Source organism: Chinchilla lanigera, unplaced genomic scaffold, assembly GCF_000276665.1.
Source record: "Chinchilla lanigera isolate Chin_1 unplaced genomic scaffold, ChiLan1.0 scaffold00041, whole genome shotgun sequence".
In the NCBI taxonomy this organism is placed as follows: domain Eukaryota; kingdom Metazoa; phylum Chordata; class Mammalia; order Rodentia; family Chinchillidae; genus Chinchilla; species Chinchilla lanigera.
The window spans coordinates 19,257,906-19,278,256 of record NW_004955442.1 but is presented as its reverse complement, the minus strand read 5'-3'; the positions used below and the strand labels follow the sequence as shown (position 1 = coordinate 19,278,256).

The 20,351-nt window shown below is 54.0% G+C and overlaps 3 protein-coding genes across 5 annotated transcripts in view; 1 reads left to right on the top strand and 2 right to left on the bottom strand.

Moving 5' to 3' along the window:
* Lrrc74b (leucine rich repeat containing 74B) overlaps positions 1–5,907 on the bottom strand; it is a 23,741-nt gene extending 17,834 nt beyond the window's left edge. Inside the window, 4 exon segments of the mRNA XM_013517985.1 lie at positions 3,073–3,279; positions 4,232–4,364; positions 4,790–4,932; positions 5,680–5,907. Coding sequence (XP_013373439.1) covers positions 3,073–3,279; positions 4,232–4,364; positions 4,790–4,932; positions 5,680–5,836 — 640 coding nt within the window. The 5' untranslated portion in view covers positions 5,837–5,907.
* Positions 5,908–6,025: 118 nt separating this feature from the next.
* P2rx6 (purinergic receptor P2X, ligand gated ion channel, 6) lies at positions 6,026–14,713 on the top strand. 2 transcript variants are annotated; one of them, XM_013518015.1, is made up of 12 exons: positions 6,026–6,804; positions 7,516–7,666; positions 8,787–8,858; positions 10,347–10,422; positions 10,541–10,634; positions 10,708–10,788; positions 10,868–11,009; positions 11,096–11,205; positions 12,853–12,946; positions 13,045–13,110; positions 13,269–13,346; positions 13,432–14,713. In XM_013518015.1, exons 1-12 carry the CDS (start codon positions 6,293–6,295, stop codon positions 13,513–13,515), a joined length of 1,560 nt encoding a protein of 519 aa, XP_013373469.1. In that variant the 5' UTR covers positions 6,026–6,292; the 3' UTR covers positions 13,516–14,713. The 2 variants fall into 2 exon arrangements, with proteins under 2 accessions (XP_013373469.1, XP_005391876.1); XM_005391819.1 differs by having other exon boundaries at positions 6,026–6,882.
* Positions 14,714–14,939: 226 nt separating this feature from the next.
* On the bottom strand, positions 14,940–19,356 carry Slc7a4 (solute carrier family 7, member 4). Of its 2 annotated transcripts, none has more exons than XM_005391817.2 (5): positions 19,299–19,356; positions 17,670–18,694; positions 16,669–17,309; positions 16,306–16,414; positions 14,940–16,205 (listed from the first exon to the last, which is right to left on the bottom strand). In XM_005391817.2, the coding sequence occupies exons 2-5, from the start codon at positions 18,649–18,651 to the stop codon at positions 16,030–16,032; spliced, it is 1,908 nt and encodes a 635-aa protein (XP_005391874.1). In that variant the 5' UTR covers positions 18,652–18,694; positions 19,299–19,356; the 3' UTR covers positions 14,940–16,029. The 2 variants fall into 2 exon arrangements, with proteins under 2 accessions (XP_005391874.1, XP_005391875.1); XM_005391818.2 differs by lacking the exon at positions 19,299–19,356 and adding an exon at positions 19,110–19,292.
* Positions 19,357–20,351: the final 995 nt, after the last annotated feature.

The following is a 20,351-nucleotide window of genomic DNA, read 5'->3' as shown; positions in this document are numbered from 1 at the left end:
AGGAGGAGGAGGAGGAGAAAGAAGGAAGAAGAAAGAAGGAAGAAGGAAGAAGAAGAAAAGAAGAAGAAAAATCAATGGAAGCTGGGCATGATGGAACATGCCTGTAATCCCAGCACTTGGGAGGCTGAGGCAGGAGGATCACTGTGAGTGTGAGGCCAGCCTAGGATGCATACTGAGTTCAAGACCAGCCTGCATTACAAAGTGAGACCTTGTCTCGAAAAACCAAAACCAAAACCAAAACGAAAGAAAACAACTAATGGACTAACTGGCTCAGGCTGCCTACTCCCCAGGCTAGCACACACATCTAGCACCTTGGAGAGCTCCCTGGGCAGCAGCAGAAACTCTCTCAGACCCAGACTCAATGCCCTGTGCTCGATTTGATGCCTCTGTGTGGTCAGATACAGGTACTTCCTTTTTCCTTTGACACTTCTGGGGCTAGAAGGGAGGGAATGGTTCTTCACTTAATGGAGCATCCCTTTTTATGCTGAAGAGCTAAAGGTTGAGGATGTCTTCTTTTATGTCTCTAACTGCCAATGCTTGGTCTCTGTGACCCCTGCAGTTATCCTGTAAGGCATGTGCTACCAATGCTACGGATCAGGTGGGAGGTCTGAAACCTGAAATCCTTCACCCCTCAAGGGAGTCAGGCACACCCTCAGGTCCCCACTTGAAGCAACAAAATGGCCTGGCTGAATCTGACCTTTCCCAGGTCCCACGCTGCCTCCCTTGTATACACTGTGCATTTGCCCTCTGTTGTAGGGCTTTAGCTTCTGGCCCTTCCACTCTGCATGTCTCTCTGGCACTTGCCCATTGCTAATTTGTAAAAAAAAAAATTGAGACAGGGTCACAACTAAACTGCTAAATTTCCCAGGCTAGGCTTGAACTTGTTTCTCCTGCCTCAGCTTCCCAGAGTGCTGGGATTACAGGTATGCATCACCTTGCCCAGCTTTATATTTGGCATCTTAAATGGTAAAGTCTTTAGATGGCGGCTAGTGGGAGGTTTTTAGGTCACTGATTGTGTGGTGTGTCCTGGAAGGGGATTGTGGGACCCCCTCATCCCCTCTGTTCCCCAGCCATGAGTTGAGCACTTTTGTTTTGCCACATGCTCCAGCCTTGCCACAGCCCCAAAACAATGGAGCAAATCCATCACAGACTCCAAGACCATGAGCCAAAATATTCAGTTTCTAAGTTAATCATCTTAGGTAATAGTGTAGTACTAGAAAGCTCACTAATACACCCTCTGACCACAAACTCTTGGAGAGACACTGATACTTAATTCATCAAAGTCTGAAATAAGCCTCTCCTTTAGTTTCTTCAGCTTTCCACAATAATTTCCCTAGAAGGCATTTGGCTCTGGTAGTCAAACTGCAGGGCCAATTTTCCCTGGCCAAGGCTGGTGCCATCCCAATCACTCTAAGTGGCTTAAGACATATCAAAAATTCAAAAACTTTATAGATCAGACAATTCTCCTGGGGCATCCATTAAAGTGAACATGTATGTGCATTCCCCTAAGAATTTGGTCCATCAAGTCCAGGACCCAAGAATCTGTATTTCTAAGCCCAGGTTGCAGGAGATGAACCACCTTTTTGTGGTACTGGGAATTTAACCCAGGACTTTAAAGACCCTAGGCAAATAGTCTACCATTGAAATATATCCCAGCTCTTTCTATATTTTAAGATATGGTTTTGCTAAGTTTCCCAGGCTGGTCTCGAACTTGTGATCCTCCTGTCTCAGCCTTCAGAGCAGTTAAGATTACAGGTATGTTCCACCATGCCTGGCTCTTGTTTTTTGCAGGTTTTGTTTGTTTGTTTTGTTTGAGACAAGGTCTCACTGTGTAGTTCAGCTAGCTTCAAATTCACTGTGTAGCCAAGGCTGGCCTCAAACTCACAACAATCCTCCTGCCTCAGCCTCCTGAGTGCTGGGATTACAGGCATGCACCACCATGCTCAGCCTGGCTCTTATTATTATTATTATTATTATTTTTTTTTTTTTTTTTTTTTTTTTGGTTTTTCTCCGGTACCGGGAACCGAACTCACGACCTTGCGCTTGCCAGGCAGGTGCTTTTGCCGCTGAGCTAAATCCCCAGCCGCCCTGGCTCTTATTGTTAAAGACAAGGATTTCACTATGTAGCTCAGGCTGAACTTGAACTACTGGGCTCAAGCAATCCTTCTGCTACCCACAGGGCTGGGACTGTAGGTGCACACCACTACACACATCTTCTAGGTGATTGTTATCATTGACTGGAGAATTTAGGAACAAACATAGGTGGAAGTTCATATTCCTGACAAAGCAGAAAGCCTATGCCAAGGCCCGGGAATATGAGAGAGCAATGAGATCACAGAATCCCACCCATGTCTTTGGGTGGAATGAAATCACCATACTTTTCCCAGGATCTTCAGCTCAGCAGCCCTTCTTGCCTCTCCATGCCGTAGACCGGTCATTATCTTCTGGATCTTTATCCACTCATGCTGGCTATTGTCAGTTTGGGAAACAGACCTGTGTACTCACTGTTCCTCTCCTTGAAATTCCCTCCCTCTGGTCTTGCCATAGCTGATTCCTTCCCAGCCTGCACACTTCAGCTTAAATGTCATTTCCTCATAAAAGCCTCCCCAGCCAACTCTCTAAACCGAAGGCTCCCTAATTTTTTCTAGATACCATATCTTTTTTTTTTACACCAATAATTACTAAGAATTATCTTGTTAACAGGTTCTTCTTGAGGTCAGGGACAGAGTTTTATTAGCAGCTAGATTGGTAGTAGCTAAATTGGTGTCAAGCAGGGGTAGTAGTGGGCAATGAGATACTTGAATGAATTAAGGATTCCGTGAGGGCCTGGGATATATCTCAGCGGCACAGTGCCTATCTGGCAAATGTGAGGTTGTGAGTTTGATTCCTGGTAGAAAAAAAAAAGTTCTGTGTGTCTCAGCTGGGAGGGGGGTGAGATAAAGTGGGTGTGGGGAGCAGAAACCATGGTACAGATGTTCGCTGGCAGATACTCAGTGTGCTCCTACTCCCCATCCCCTGCCACCAGAGGAAGCTGACCTTTCATGATCCATGGCAGTCCCGGCCAGGTGTTACCTGCTTGGTCATTTAGCTGGTTATAGCTGAGATCCAGGGATTTCAGACCCGTACGGACCAGCAGGAGATCAGCAAGGTACTTGGCTGCCTGCTCTTCCAGGCCATTCCCTGACAGCTGCATCTTCTGCACTACCTGGTTCACTGCGAGGGCGGCACAGAGGGCCTGGACCCCTGGTGCTCCAAGCTGGTTCTCCGACAGGTCCACATCTAGGGAACAGCACCACTCCTTGGTCAGTGGGCTCCAAAGGCAGCCACCTCCCTCCACCACTTTCTCCATCCCCTATATTTCCAGGCCTGAGGCAGAGGAAGGGGCTTTGCAGTTGGACTGTCCTGGGGTTATATGGTAGCACCTCTGCTAGTCATTGGCTGGGTCCTCCTGAGCCCCTGACTTCAACCTTCTCGCACCTCCAGGAACTTCTCTGACAAGGGTTAAAACCACTTACCTTTGGTGCTGCGGTGGAGGAGGAGCCCATTGATGCCTGGTGTCTGGCAGCAGTATGACCCACCCACAGGAGCTCTCTCTGCCTTAATGGCCAGGGACTGGCAATACTAGTCCAAGTGGCCATGCAGGGAGCACTTATGTGGACCAAATACTCTGCTGACCCCTTCATATGTGCAATTTCATTTAATGCTCACCACAACCCCAAGGGCTAAGTGGTATAGCTGGGGCCATTTCAGGGATTGGAAATGGTCTCAGTAAGGTTGAGTTGGTTGTCCAGGTCAGTCTACTCTTCAGTGGCAGAGCTGGCATGTGGATCCAGCCTCACTAAACTCCCATGACGTTCTCCCACCCCACTGTCCAGCCCATCCCTTTGTGAAGAAAGACTCTCCCGACCTGAATTCAGGCATTGAATTTTATGAGAGTGTATGTGTGTGTGTGTGCGCGCGCGCGTGCGTGCATGCATGCATGTGCGCATGTGTGTGTCTGTATGTGGTGGCCAGCAAAGGATGGAAGGTACATCAGGTTAGGAAAAGAGCAGAATCCATCATTGGCTAGATGGGCCTAACTCCACCCCAATGTCCCCCACCCCATGGTGAGGGCCTCTCCCAGATCCTAGCCATACTAGTTGGGCCCAAATAAGGCCAGGCTTGGAGGAAGCACATCTCTGGGGCTAGGGAAGACTCAAGCCTGCCCACTCGCCCCAGGCTCAACACCTACCAGAGATGATGCTGTTTTTACTCAGGACATCTGCCAGGGCCTCTGCACCAGCCCCACAGAGCCCATTGTCCCGAAGATCCAGTCGCTTGATGTAGGGATTGGAGGTCAATGTGGAAGCCAGAGCCCGGGCCCCCTGGGACAAAGCAGAGGATCCTGAGGGTTTTGTTCCTTTCCAGGGCTGAGGGGCTCAGACACATCTGGCCACTTCCCTGGCTTGTGCTCCCAGGGCTCAGCCCATTCATGTACCCTCCAACCAGAGAGCCTTTCCTGCCCCTCATTCCCAAGGGGACACCTGCATCTCCTAGGCTCTACCCAGAGCTCACCTCCTGGCGCTTTCTGTAACCTTCCAGCACACTAGGAGCCTGCAGGCACACCCCACATACACACTTATGCTGATCTGTCACAGCCTCTATCCTATCTCCCAGATGTAGGGAAGGGAATGCTGGCACAGAGAATGGCTAACAGCGAGAGGGATAGTCTCAAGGACAGACACTGCCATGGCCACTGCCTCCTGGGTCATTCCTCTCCAAACCAGGCTCCAGTGTCCCTCACAGGTACCTGGGGCCCCAGGCCACGGTGCTGCAGGCTCAACTCTGAAGCATTCTCTTGGCGCAGAATGCAGGAGGCAGGGACAACATTAAAGGCCTCGCAAAACCTCCGGTAGGGGGTATCCTTGACCACTTCTCCAAGTCCACGGGTGCCTGGGAGGAGACAAGGAAACAAATGTGGACCCCTGCGATGGCATGCCCTCTGCCTCTTTTCCGACCTCTGTCACTATCTAGCTTCTCTCCCCTCTAGAGACACTTCTTTCTGTGCTATTGAGGACTATTCCCACATTATTACAGAGGAGGATACCAAGGCTCAGAGAAAGTAAATCCCTTCTCTAGTCACACAGGGAGTCAGAGCCAGAGTTGGGACACTGCCTGTCTGATGCTAAACTGCATGCTCTGTCCCCTGTCCCCCAATTACAGATCACAATTTTTTTGTTTGTTTTTTGACACAGGGTCTCACTATGTAGTTCAGGCTGGCTTTGAACTTACAGAGATCCTCCTGCCTCATCCTCTGGAGCTCTGGGATGACAGGCATGCTCCACCACACCCAGCCCATGATCACAATGTTCTATGAGCACTTTATGGGAGGAAAGCAATTCTAAATTCTATACATCCATTAGCTTAGATTTTCCTGTTAGGAAAACCCAGCCCTGAACCCACCTCAGGGTGGGACACCTCTTCCTACCAGTTTGCCAGCAGTTCGTATTTAAGAGGCGTTCTAGAAGTGTGTTCTTAATTGTGTAATTTTTGGTGCCAGCAGGAATGGAGGGCACAGAGATAAAGGGCCACCGACTGTTCTAAAGGTGCCCCAAGGAAAAGCGCCCTCCCATAGAGCCCACGCCCCTTCCCGACACCCGCGCCTAGCACCCTCAAGATGAGTCAAACCCGGTCCCGTACCGGAGACACTTCCTGTCTCCAGGTCAGAGTCGGAATCTGCATCCGAGTCCTTCTCGGACTCCGCGACCTCTGCAAAATCCCCAGCGGCCGCCTTCGCTTCTTCCTCCTGTTCATTCTCTGCAGAATTCTCGCAGGGATCCCTCATAGTTACACCCATTTCGCAGTCACCCACACTGAAGCCGAGACTGCGTGGCGCCACATTTAGGGCTGCCTTGGGATGTGGGCGGACCTTCTTTCAGGATGACCAATAGACTGTGGTATATAGACAACAGGCGCTTGCCACAGCCAATAGAGGCTCGCTTTACGTCACAGTCTCCTGGGCAACCCGGTGTTGATGGTTGCGGCGGAACGGAGGCTGCTCTGCGCTGACCTTGAGCCAGCTGCTCGCCCGCACTGATAAGAGTGCGCGTCCCTGGCCATGCACAGGCCTAGGCGCTAGCGGGCGTTCATTTTTCCTGCTGGTCGGTAGACTTCCAATATCGCCCGACTGAGTGTTCACCGACTGGGAAACACTCAAAGTGGGGCACGGCTGTAGGACGGCCTGGGGAACCTGCAGAGTCAGGAACACCTTGCTTACTAAAACTATACTCTCGCTGGAGCTCAGTTCTCTCTCATGTCTTTGCGATGGTGCTGGCTTCACCAGGAACATCTCTCCCCGACTTTGCTTCCAGCATTTCAGAATCTGCAAACGTTAGCTCAGAGGCCATTTGTTTCTGAACCTTTCTTTGGCCCCTTCTCTGGGCTCCTGCTGCTCCCACGCAGGCCTCTCACAACACTTGAAACATTGTCATTACCCCTACAAGGAAGTGAAGCCAGAGGACAGGGGGCAGGGCTGCTCCTCTGTGTCCAGGGTCCAGCAGAGGGACTTCGGAGAGGATGGGAGCCCCAGGGCAGCTGGAGCGTGAGACAGCCCAGGGCTGGAGTATGGGGGCTGGGTCCTTCCCTGAGTGGAAGTGTCCCTTTAACAAGGGCTGGCCTGGCCTGCTTCGGCGCCTCTTTGACTCCTGTTTCAGCTGTGGCTGCAGCTGCCGTGCTGACTCATGCACCAGCAGCTAGCAAGAGCAGGAGCATGGGCTCACCAGGAGCTGTGGCCGGCTGGGGGCTTCTGGATTACAAGACCGAGAAGTATGTGATGACCAGGAACTGGCGAGTGGGTGCCTTGCAAAGGTTATTCCAGCTCGGAGTCGTGACCTATGTGGTGGGGTAAGAGAGAACAGCTCCTGGGAAGGCTGGTCAGAGTGATCATGACTGACCCTACTGGGCTGAGGGTTGAGAGTCTGGCTTTTTACAGATCAGGCCGGTGATGGTGGTAGTGGTGGTGGTGGGGTGCTGGGTAGTGATAGGGTGGAGACAGACAGAAGGATCTTCATCTGTTCAAAGGTCGGCGGTATACAAAAACAAGCTGTGTGCTTGTGTTCCTGTGTGCCTACCTGCCTCCATCCTAAGGCCTTGTCCCCAGCCTTGTGCTGGGCTCTGCACACAGAAGAGGCGGGTAGGCAGGAAGTAGTAGTCTCTGACATTCTTGAGAGTTGGATCACTGAGGTCCCTGCCAGAGAGACCACCAGGTCTAGCTGGGGGTCAGAGAAGTCTGTAAGGAGAGAGGTGAATCTACTGGGACAGGGGTGGTTTGCTGAAAGTGTCTGCAGGTGCTGGCTCCTGGATGTCCAGCTGGCCTCTGGACTGTTCAGGGAGGTGAGGCTGGAGAGGACACAGGTGCCTTCTGCCAGGCTGGGAGCAGAGGGTGTGTGGGGAGGGAGCTGATCCTGCAGAGGCAGCCTGCACTCCCGCTGTTCACTGTGTGCCGGTCTCAACACACCATCTGTCACCTCTCTCCAGGTGGGCTCTCCTCGCCAAAAAAGGCTACCAGGAATGGGACCTGGACCCCCAGATTTCTGTCATCACCAAACTCAAAGGGGTTTCCGTGACTCAGATCAAGGAGCTGGGGGACCGGCTGTGGGATGTGGCTGACTTTGTGAAGCCACCACAGGTGGGTCCCTGGTGCTGCTGCAGGGGGCACATGACTTCACCTGCTGACAGCTCTGACACCAGCCTTGGAGCAAATGTGTGCAAAAGAGGAGTGCAATGCCAAAAGAGGCTTAGGAAGAGAGGCTGGAGAGGCTTAGGAGGGGCTTCAAAGAAGAGTGGTACCTGGACAGGAGGTTTCCAAGTGGATAACGGAATGGAAAGCCAGGCCAGAGGAAATTCCTTTTAAAAGGGCGTATCCAGACCAGGCATGGTGGTGGATACCTGTAATCTCAGCACTTGGGAGGCTGAGTCAGGAGGATCGCTGCAAGTTTAAGGTCATCCTGAGGTGTATAGTGAACCCTGTCTCAAAAATCCAAGAATAATTTATTAATTAAAAGGCCACATCTGGAAAGGACTGGGCTGTCTAGGACTCAAGGTTTGAGGATGAAGATGGGGTGGGAGGGGTGGAGGGACTTAGGGCCTGACCTTCCTGAACCTCCCCCCTTACCCAAGGTACCATCAAGTGCTCCTCTGCTCTTTCAGGCTGTGTGTCCTTTCTCCCTCCACCCAGCTGGCCCACAGTCCCAGTCACCAACTCTGTCGCAAAAAGACAAAAGAAAAAAAAAAAAAGTGTTGGGATGGACAAGAAGGGACCAAAGCTGGATCTGGGTCCTGGCTTTGCCCTGGTGAATGCCACAGCCCTCACTGGACAAGAAGCCAGGGTTCCAGAAAAGGGAGAGGATTTCTCCTTGGACAGGGTGGGCGTGCATCCAGAAAGCAGCTTCTCTCCAGGCAGATGGTCACTGGGACTACAATTTTGGCACCAGAAGAACAGAGTTGGTAGGGGCTAGGGATTTAGCTCAGTGGCAAAGCGTCTGCCTGGCAAGTGCAAGGTCGTGAGTTCGATTTCTAGTACCGGATGAAAAAAAAAAAAAAAAAGAACAGAGTTGGTGACTGGGCAAAGTGCCTGGTGACGAGATGAGGCTAAGAAAACTTCCCTCATAAATCAGGCTTCTGGGAGGGTCTGGGTTTTACAGAACTTACTAAAACAAAACACAACAAAACAAAAAACCTGGCCATCAGTTTCTGGCCTCTCCAGTTGAAGGAGCCAGCAGGGACCAACCTTGAGACTTACCTCCTAGGGAGAGAACGTGTTCTTCCTGGTGACCAATTTCCTTGTGACACCAACTCAAGTTCAGGGCAGATGCCCAGAGGTAAGTTTGCCTGGGAGCCTCCCCGTGGGTTCGTACCTCCTCCTTTCAGCAGCCTGGGTCGCAGCCCCGTCTCCCTTCTCCTTCACAGGTGGCTGAAGGCTCAGTGTGTGCTTTGTGCATCCCAGGCACCAGGCTAAATACATGTTCCTGTAATCTTTCCATGTCACATAGACCCTTTCCCAGTAAGAATTATGATTCCCACTGAAGAGGAGATACCTGGGGCTCAGCAAAGTTGAGTAACTTGCTCAAGGCCTCCAGGCCTCTGGGTGACAGCACCCAGACCCTAGTTTCCCTGAGGTGTGGAGGGCCCGCCTCATCTTCAGTCCTCCTTTGAGTACTTTCCAGGTTGTTGGTGTGACACCTGAAGCAGGCCTCAGGTGGGCTCTAATAGCAAGAGACAAAAAGATGGCAGATCACCTTCTCTTCTCTGTGCTCAGCCTCTATTAGTGTATCTGGAGCCAGCTTCCATTTTTGTGAGCACACGGCACACTCTTGCCTATGACTATGCTTATGTTTATGTTCAAGTATAGATTTGGAGTAGGGTGGAGAGCCTAAGATCTCGGGGGCCCTGAGAGCCCTGCTGAGGAAGGAAGGCAGGCAGAAGGAAGCCACAGATGGGCGCAAGGAGGGGCACTCTCGCTCCCTTGTGCATTGAGATGGAGCACTCGGGCTGCTGGGTAGAGGTAGAGGTCACCATGGGGTCTAGCTGAAGGCGTTGTGACCAGGTTAGGCTGAGGAGAAGGGACATTCTTAGGCACAAGTGAGGACAGCAAAGCAGGTGGCTCCACTCTGTCCTCTGTCTTCTGTCCATTAATCGTAGTCTCATCCCTCACAAAGTCCTGCATCTCTTCCAGACTCCCTCAGTCCTTCTCAGACTCCTGGTGCTGTGTTCTTTTGGCTGTGAATGAACTGAGTACCGTGGCAGTGGCGTGTGACACTCTGTGACAGTTTCCAAAAGTGTAGACTGCTTTCCCTTCCAGTGTCCCAGAAAGCTTGCCCACCTTCCCCTCCTGGTTGTCCCCCACAGTGTTTGACTCTGTGTAGGCAGGAGAAGAGCAAACAGGGAACTAGCCTGTGGTTCCTACCTCCCTACCCAGGCTTGGGGTCCTGCTCCTCGCTGGCCATGCCCTCCAGCCTCTGCCCCGGCATGCCAGAGATCAGGGACTGACCTATGCAAGCTCCCTTCCCCTCTCCCACTCTGTTGTCTGGATTGGAGCTGAGGAGCCAGACCTCAGTGACTCCTTTCGTTCCCTTCTGCCCCCATCAGAGGAAAATGTCAGGAGCAAAGGGGTCTCACTCTGCCCTTGGAATTCAGCACTATTTCCCATCTGACCACCCCATTGACCAACTCCATTTCTACCCTCCAGCTTTCCCATGGGTTTCCAAACCGGGGTACCCTGGTGGCTAAGGCAGGGAGGAGGGTGTCTTTGCAGATTGTAGGGCTGCATCCCTGGGCTGTTGGTGACTGGGGTCTCTTGTCTACTTCAGCACCCCTCTGTCCCACTGGCTAACTGCTGGGCTGACGAGGACTGCCCTGAAGGGGAGACAGGAACACACAGCCATGGTAACTGGGAGCAGGGCTGGGACCCTGCATCTCTCTGTTCTGCCCATAAACCCCTGCCCTAAACCCTCCCCAGACTCTGTGGGGATCAAGGGCCTAGAGTTCATCTTGTGTTTTCAAGGCATAAAAACAGGTCAGTGTGTGGTGTTCAATGGCACCCACAGGACCTGTGAGATCCAGAGCTGGTGCCCAGTGGAGAACAGCACGGTGTCCACGTAAGTCTCCTTTCAGTCCCAGGGCAGGGCCCCAAATGGGGCAAAATTCTGGCAGCGTACCCTCTGCCTGCAGGAGGCCCCTGCTGATGCAAGCCGAGAACTTCACACTGTTCATCAAGAACACCGTTACCTTCAGCAAGTTCAACTTTTCCAAGTAAGCGAGGCAGGTCCTGGCTGACCCTAGATCTTCCACGACCTCCTGATTATCTAATCCTCCCCTCTGCCCCTCCCAGAACCAATTCCTTAGACACCTGGGATGCTGCCTATTTCAAGCAGTGTCGCTACGATCCACTCTCCAGCCCTTACTGCCCCGTGTTCCGCATTGGGGACCTCGTGACTGCAGCTGGAGGGGACTTCGAGGACCTGGCACTGATGGTAGGTCCTTGGGTAAAAAGGTCCCTGAAGAGGTCGGGGAGAGGGTCTTGGACCCATTGGTGGATCAGGAGATGTGTCGTGTGCAGGGTGGTGCTGTGAGCATCCGTGTCCATTGGGATTGTGATCTGGACACTGGGGGCTCCGACTGCTGGCCACACTACTCCTTCCAGCTGCAGGAGACGAGCTACAACTTCAGGTGTGACCCCCACTGCCTGCTTGCTGTTCTTGGGCCAGTGCTCCCCCTTGCCCATTTCCCTGTGGCTGCCAAGACAAATCAAAACGGGGTCCTAGCCCTGTGGATGCTCCCCTGTGTGCGCTCTGGGGGATTCTGGGTGCAGGAGGAAGTTTTCTTAGCCCCTGAGCCTCCAGCACAGGTACCATCTACCCCTGCCCCAGTCCATCTGTCCCCACTCCTTGCCTAGTGCAGACTTGTCACCTCCAGACTCTGGGGTCTGGCTTCTAGCATCTCCCCTCTAGCACCTCCACCTGGCTTCTAGCATCTCCCCTTCATGGCATAGGGGCTTCCGTATTTAATTTGTGCTTACAGTTTAATCTAAGACTTTTCCAAAAATCTATAGAAAAGTTAAAAGAAAGCCAGATGTGGTGGCACAGGCCTGTAGTCCCAGCACTTTGGGAGGCTGAGGCAGTAGGATGGCAATTTTGAGCCTATCCTAGAAAACAGTGACTTCATGAGACCCTGTCTCAAAAAACAAAGAGGATGGGGATGCAGCTCAGTGTGATTCAATCCCCAGTTCCTCAAAAAATATGAATGAATGAATGAATCAAAGATTAGTACTGTGAACACCCACATACCCTTGCCCTGGGTTCATTAGTTGTTACTGTTTTGCATTTGGCCACATTTGCTTTCTCTATTCCTGTCTCCAATGAGATAGATATATGTAGATAGATTACAAATACAACAGTTATGGGCCTCAGTGGTAGAGCACTTCCCAACACTTACACAATCCTGGGTTCAATCTCCCACACCAAAGCAACAACAAAAAATAAAACGTCTGAAAGGAAGCAGCAGACATGGGACACTCACTCTTCTTAACACTGTCTTGAGATAAGGACCTTTTTCCATTTGACCACCATCCTAATGGCGCACCAAAAAATTAACATTGGCAGATTAAACCTAGGATTTATGTTATCCCACCTGTGCCAATTATGGTCCTAAATCTTTGTATTTTTCCAATCCAGGAGGCACTCAAAGATCTTTAATTGGATTTACTGTCATGTTTTTAAAATCTCCTAAGATATCCTGGAAACCTGCCACCTACTGTTACCTTGTCACACACGCATGAACCTATATGTACACACGTGGCTGCCATCAGGCCTGGGGATGATGTAGGCATACCGCGCCATATCCTGCCAAATCTTTCCCCAGCTCTTCGCAACCTTGTAGTGCTGGCTCCCTGCCCTATCTGCTCCTCCCACCTGTGGGCCTTGACTGGCCCTGATTCCTCAGCCTGGACCTCCTTCAGGAAACCATCCATATGTTCCTTCTTCCCCACTTCTGGGAGAGTGAATTCTTGCCTTGAGGCTCTCATAAGCCTTTGCCTGTCCTCACCTCCAGCCTCCCTTCCTCCCGCCATCCCGTGCTGTTGCTATTCATGTAGGGACCCTTCCATCCCCGTGCCCTCAGGAGGCAGGAAGCTTCTTGAATCAGGTCCCAGTGTGCTTTTTCCTTATGTCCCTAGCAACTACTTAGGGCCAAGACCCAGGACTCAGGCTTGGGCTGGAGGTTTGGGGTCAATGGATAAGTAAGACTGAGGCCCAAGAAAACCAGCCCAGCCTGAGAATGGGCAGTACAGGCGACAAAAACCCTCTCTCCTGCCTTCAGGACAGCCAGCCACTGGTGGGAGGCTCCAGGTGTGGAAGGTCGCAGCCTGCTTAAGCTCTTCGGGATCCGCTTTGACATCCTCGTCACTGGGCAGGTAGGGATCAGGCCAGGGGAGAAGGGTACAGATAGATGGGCCTGGAGGAAGCAAATCATGACAGCTGTGGCCTAAGAAGCTCATCCCAGATCTCTCAGGCAGGGAAGTTCGGGCTCATCCCCACGGCCATCACAGTGGGCACCGGAGCAGCTTGGCTGGGTGTGGTGAGTCCGATCACCCTCAGCTCCCTCTGGCTGAAGCGAGTGCCTGTCTGTCTGCCAAAGTGTCGTAGGACTGCACATTGCATCCTGGGGGGCAGAGCTGGGGAGGTGGCAGGAGAGCAGGTTGGGAGTGGGACATGGCTTGACCCTGCCTCTTGCAGGTCACCTTCCTCTGTGATCTGCTGCTGCTGTATGTGGATAGAGAAGCCCATTTCTACTGGAGGACGAAGTATGAGGAGGTGAGTTGCAAATCTAGCTGGCACTGGTTTTTGCCACACTTTAGGAGATTTCAGTCAGATCCCTGACCTGATGTCTTGTCTGCAGGCAAAAGCCCCAAAGGCGACTGCCAGCCTTTCATGGACCAAGCCGGTTTTCACACCCGCAAGTCCAGCTGTCCAGATGCCTTAGGTGGTACCACCACCTGTCCCCACAGCCGCTGCTTCCCGGTGCCAGACGCATTCATGGTTGTTCCTGTCTGGGCTCCAGCACCCACTTGCTTGCCTATTCCTGAGGCCCATAGCCACTCTGTGTTTGTTGGGGTCTGGGGAACAGGGATGGAAAGGGCAGGGGTCCTGGCTTAGGAACCTCAAGGATGGAACCCCAGAAGGTCTGGGGTAGGAGTCGGAGGGAGAACTCTGCCCTTGAACTCCCAGGAAGACTGCCTCTCCTGAGTCCAGCCTTGGCAAATTGCTACCTGGGAAGCCACAGAAACCAGTTTTGTGGCACAACATGAGCTACGGAGGTGAGTGAGCGGGGGCACCTGACTGCACCACAGGTAGAGCGCTCAGCCTGTGAGTGCCTGCCCTTCCCTGTGGCAGCCCTTGGCTGTTACAGACAGTCGGGACAGGGAGGAGAGAGAGGTGGGGCTGAGTTGGTGGTCTTGAGTCTTTGGGGGCCTTCTCTATAATTCTCGTAGTTCCTCCACCTTAACCCCCTGGAAACTGACCACTAGGCTTCCTGAGAGCCCCTGGGGTGGAAAGGCCATACATCTGGAATTTACTGCCGCCTCAGTCATACCTAGGAACATCTCTGGCCAGCTGCCCAACCCTCAGGTGTGCAGCCTGAGGCACTTCACACCAAAGGCCCTAATCTTGATCTTAGGCAGAGTGTCGTGGCTGCAAGGAACTTCTCTAATAAAGGACGCCACGGTTCCCCTGAAGGTTGGCCAGGTTCTGGTTCTGGAATCCTTCTGGGGGCCTAAGTCCTACCTGATGGAAATTTTCCCTATGTCCTGGAGACCACAGTAGGATGGGAGGAACAAAGCCATGGGAACCAAGCCTTCTCTTGGTTCCAGGGTGGGGCAAGGATTTGGGAGTACCCACCCCATGGAAGAAGTGAGAGGCTGCTTTCTCGTGGTGACCAGGGGAGGTGCCAGGGCTTGGGCTGAAGCTGGGCTAGCACTGTAATCATCTGGCACTCACAGCCTCAGTAAGTCCTTTGAGGTCCCTGCTGCCTTTAATCCCTAGGAGCTTAGTGTCCAGAGGGCTGGGATGGGAAGTCAGGGCCCACAAGGTCTGGTTATTGGAGGTTGGTCACATGTACCCAGTTGACCTTGGGGCCTAGAGAAAGCTGATGTCATTGCTGGAGTAAAAGCTTGCAAAAGCCAGCATCTTTCTGTGTAGTCTTTACAGAGAGGAGGGGCGCTCTCCACAGTGGACACAGCACCAGCATGAGCATCCTAGTTGGGGGAGAATGCATCATGGGCCTAGGGCAGTGGTGGCCAACTATGGCGTATGTGCTGCAGTGGGCACGCAGAGCCTTCTCTGTCAGCGCACAGTTCAAGTCCCCCTGGCATCACCCCACAGCTGATGAGCATCCGGTAACAGTGCACATAGGGCCAGCATTGGCACTTTTCAATAAATACATGGGTTTGGGGTTGCAGTTTGGGCACTCAGTCTCTAAAGGGTTCACCATCAATGGCCTGGGGTTTATCCAGGAATTCCCTCCTCCCTGTATGTGGGACACCGAGTGGACCAGAAGGCAGTAGGGGTAGGCCCAGGCATCTGTGGACTCATGCTCAACTGTGTACCAGTCATGTGTATACCACCTCAGCCTTTACCTCAAACCCTGGCAAAGTGGGCAGACACAACAAGGAAGCGAGGTGTGGCCCAGGCTTGAGCTTGTTACAGGTGTCACCTTGGTCTGGGCAGGAGTGTGCACCCCAGGGTAGTTGTGTGGGATATGCAGGCTATGCAGGCATGTGCCTGAGGGTGTGTGTGTGTGTGTGTGTGTATGTGTGTGTGTGTGAGACATACCTGTGTGCAGATGTGCCTCAGTGTCCTGGGGCCAGGCTTCCGGCACACACTGTCTCTCTGGGAACCCTTGCCTTTTCTAGGCAACCTTCATAGGGTCCAGCCCTGACCCCTCCCACGGTCCCCACCCTCTTCATCTGGTATATGTAGCTCCCCTCTGAACTGGTCAAGAGGCACTGTCCTGAGGGAGGGGCCAGGACCCAGGGCTGGCCATGTGGGTTAGTCCCAGAGCTACCATGCAGAACTTCAGCATCTTTGCTGCAGACTGGAGACAATCACCTGGCTCCTTGGGGGCAGGTGAGAACTCAGGGTCACAAAAAAATGTGGACATAGTGGTTGCCCATATGGCTGACCAAGCAGTTATTATTATGGATCCCTGGGACTGCAACCTCTTCCCCGCCCACCGTACCCCACCTGCCCAGGACCTGGAGTTGGTCATAAATAGGAAGGTGCTGAGCAAAGAGTCCACTGCATTAATGCTGGCCAAGGTCCATCCCCTAAAGACCAGAAGCTCAGTATGTGGGATAGAGTCCTAAGATCCTGAGAACTTCTCAACCTGGGCGGCTGTACACCCAAGCTGCCTTGGAGAGAAGCAGCTCCCAGCTCCTCTGGCCTCTCAAGGATGTGGGAGAGGGCAGGGAAAGCACAACTTGGCTCACAGACTCTCCAGCTACTCCGTGCTGTCAGGCCCTTGGGTTGGTTCCTGGCTCACAGGCTGCACGGGCTGCACCGTCTCTTCCAGGCTGCCGCTGGGGAATACCACATAGCGTGTGGTGGTCAGCCCTGGTGGCTCCTGCTGGTTCTCTTTGCTGTGCCTGATGCCATAACCGAAATACACAGCAAGTCCTGCAGGGGTGGTAATGAACCTGAGGGGCAGGTCCCAGCTCTGCCTGCCCTCTTATCCCCCCTTGCACGCCCTGAGGGTCCCAGCCTGACCCCCACTCACCAATCAGCAGCCAGATGGCAAAGCGCATCCAGGTCAGGTAGCTCAGCTTCAGCATGAGGCAGATATTGAGGAGGATGCTCAAGGCCGGAGTCAGGGGCACCAAGGGGATCTAAGGGTACAAGGGCAAGGCTGAACTAGGCTGCAGGAAAGAGCTGCCTGACTTTACAAAAATTCCACAGAGACTCTATTTGTCTCTAGAGCTATTGAAAACAGCTCCCTTGACATGCAGAAAGACAGATAGGTATGAGAACGGATGGATGGGTCTCCCCAGTCCCATGGACCCTTATTTGTTATGGGATGGAAGAGGAAGGGACAAAGGGGGCTGGCTGGGCTGAGAGTGAACAGGGTTTACTGGGAAGGTACCTGGAAAGTATCTTGCCGGTGCTGTTGCTGGTGAGCCCCCAGGACCAGGAGGCTGAGCAGAAATACCACACCACTGATGAGGAGCAGCAGGATGTAGCCCCACCGTGGGAGGTACAGGGCTGAGTCCCCAAAGACCAGTATGCAATCCAGCATGATAGCTGAGGCCACCAGGATACCAAGTGCCCACGTCACAGCGGTTCCAGGGCTGAGCCCTCCCAGGAAGCCGAGGTAGGGCCTCAGGGCTGGTCGCAGCTGCCCAGGCTCAGGGGTTGAGGCCTGCACAGCACCCACTAGCTGTATGTGGTCTGAGAAGGAGTCGTACTTCTTGGCTGTGAGGTCAGGGCTGGCTGGGCCCGAGGAGCTGTGTGGAGATGACTTCCGGAAGCGCAGCACAATGATGCTGGCAGCCACAAAGGTATAGGCCAGAAGAGTGCCGATGGACAGAAACTGGACCAGTGCCTCTAGGTCCAACAGCAGGGCCAGGAGAGCCATGAGGACCCCAAACACCAGAATGCCCATCACAGGCACCTGTGTTCGGGGGTGCACACGGGCAAACACCTGGAAGAAGAGCCCATCAGCGGCCATGGCATAGACGATACGTGGCAAGGAGAAGAGGTTGCTGAGTAGGACGGTGTTCATGGCTGCAGCAAAGGGTAGGGGAACTGTGAGCATGGTAAATGAGCCCAGCAGGGGCTGCTGGGGGTGCTGGGGCACGGGTGGCCCCTGGAGATATGGGCATGAGTTCGTCTGCGGTCTCAGTCTAAGTGTGCGTGGATTGTCACCCGATCACTCCGGAATGTGGTATTCCAGATCTATATATAACTGGGAAGGGGGGGTCCTCTCTAACAAACCAGGGTGGAGAGTCTTAAAAATTAGCACCTCCCTGGGGCCATTATATAACTGATAAAACAGAGGCCTGGATGGAGGTGTGCTTTCTGAGAGGCTCAGGGAAGGGCCGCAGTGCACTGTTCTCTCCCACCCTGCCTGGAAGGGCCTCTTACCGCAGATGGAGCCAGCTGCCACGATGAAACCAGCCCAGCTGTAACCCCGCCGGTAGAACGCGTCAGCGAGTGCGGAGTCAGGGTCCAGGCTGCGCCAGGGCACCATGAGGGTTAGCACAGCAGACACGAGGATATAGGCACTGGCTGCCAGGCCAAGGGAAATGGCGATGGCCATGGGCACGGCCCGCCGTGGGTTCTGGGCCTCCTCACTGGAGGCAGCAATGACATCGAAGCCCACGAAGGCATAGAAGCAGGTGGCAGTGCCCGCCATGATGCCAGAGAAGCCAAAGGGTGCGAAGCCACCCTCCTCAGCGCTCCAGTTGTGGGGGCGGGCCAGGACGAAGCCCAGAATGATGATGAAAAGGATGACCATCAGGCTGACGGCTGAGAAGGTGTGGTTGAGCCAGGAGGAGACTCGGGCTCCACAGGAGACAAAGGCAGAGGCCACGAGTAGGACGCTGGCGGCCAGGAAATCTGGGTATTGGGCCAGGAAGGGGACCTGCCAGACACCCACTTGAGACTCAGTGAAGTTTCGAATCCTGTGGCTGAAGATGGCATCCAGATAGCCACTCCAGGCACGGGCTACTGCGGCACCCCCGATGAGGTATTCCAGGAGCACATTCCAGCCTATGAGGAAGGCCCACACCTCGCCCATGGACACATAGGTGAATAGGTATGCAGAACCCGTGCGGGGAACTCGTGCTCCAAACTCTGCATAGCACAGGGCTGCCAACAGGGAGGCCACAGCGGCCACGCCGAAGGACAAGACCACGGCAGGGCCAGCCATGTCCTTGGCCACAGTGCCTGTGAGCACATAGAGGCCCGAGCCTACCATGCCGCCCACACCCAGCAGGGTCAGATCCAGTGTGGACAGGCAGCGCCGCAGGGACGTCTCCATGCTGGACTCCTCCAGCGGCTTCAGGCGGTTCAGCTTCTGGCAGAAGCGTGCCAGGCTGGCAGCACTGGGCAGTCCCCGGGCCATGACGGGTGGCTATGAAGAGCACCAAGCCAGTGGCTGGAACCCCCTACGGCCAGACAGAGGAGAATGACAGGCTGCGCAGCCAGGTCCTGGCCAGCTTCGGCCCCACCCTGACTCTGTCTCCTCTTGGGGACCCTAGACACCTATAAGGAGGACCTGCTGTAGGGCTGGACTGGGGCAAGAGGTCACAGAGAAGCATGGAGGTCCTGTCTGCCTTCAGGGCAGCCAGCTAGGTGGCTCTGAGGGTGGGGAGAAGCCAGCCCCAAAAGGCAAGAGAGACTGGAAGCAGCTCAGTGGATCCAAGAAAAAGGTGAAATGCAGGGAGGCTTCCCGGGAACTGGGCCAGGCCTGCAGGACCCGGAACAGAAGCGGCTCTACAGCTCGGGGCGTGGCCGAAGAGGCCACCTGGCCTGGGAGGGTAGCAATCACCCCCCTGCTGCCAGGCGGGCGTCTCAGCTCACCTGTTCTAGAAGCGGGGGCGCCCAGGGCCTGAGCCGCAGATCTGGAGCCAAGACCTAGGCACCTCCCGTGCACCCACACGCCACCGGTGCCGGCCGGTCTAGCTCCGCTGCGCCCTGTCCCCAGCTACCCGAGCCTTTGGCTATTTTCTGGGCCAGAGCCCGACCCCCACAAGACCCGCTGCGACCCACCTGCTGTCGCCACTGCAGCAGCCTCGGCTCTGAGCGCTGCGCCCGCCCCTCCCGCTAGCGCCGCCTGTGCGCAGCGTCTGCTCCCGCCCCCAGGCTCTGGATCCCGCGGGCTGCACAGCTTGCATCGCCTGCGGGATCCTGCAAAGGGTACCTCCGCCAAAACACACCCAGATAACCACCTTGCACGAATCTCCCAGGTCGACAGGAGCTTAATGGGCTCTAAAGTGACCCCATCATTGGGACGCATTCGCAGATGAGGAAGCGCCTTTCACTACTTCACTGTAGCAGACACCCTCCTAGATCCCCAGCTCAACACATGAACCCCATCCAGCTAGGCACCCTCCAGGCCCTCAACACAGGGTGACGGGTCTGTGACATGAAGGCATTGGTCTGGATGAGTGGTGCTGGGCAATCCCTGGCTTCTCAACTACAGTGGGATGTCAGGAAGCCACCCTCACACACTGGTGAGAGAGTGCAGCTTTTCGGGAATTTTCTGTGCATTGACAGAATTCACATTGGTTGCCCTGAGCCTTCAACTACAAGATAATGTCCCGCAAGGAGGCAAACACTCTCCTACGACCACCAGCAGTCTTGCAAAGGGGGTGCATGCCTAGAGCCCCTCAGATCCCTAGGAACACCTGACAGGCCTTGAAGGACCCAGGTGTCCTTCAGGGGACCCCAAGAATAACTCCCCACTCAGGAGTGGCATAGGTACTGAGCACTTCATGGGGTCCCGTCCCCATACCATGAGGAGGCCCGTGTCCCACAACCCGACCATCACAGATTTCCCTCAGGTTCATTTATTTCTGAGGCAGAGGGTGGCATTTTTCCTCCGCCTCTTCCACTTTGAAAGTGAAAACATTGGTGTGATAGGATGTTAACTTGTTCCTAGCAACTTGATAACAAACACAAGCCAAGCGAAATCAAAGCAGACTCCCCTCATAACTTTCTATGTGTCTCCAGGTTTACAGGTGAGTCGTGGAATTAGCTCTTTGGGGCACCGGCAGCTTGCGGGGACAGTGGACTCCCAGACAAGATGGTGCTGCATGGAGC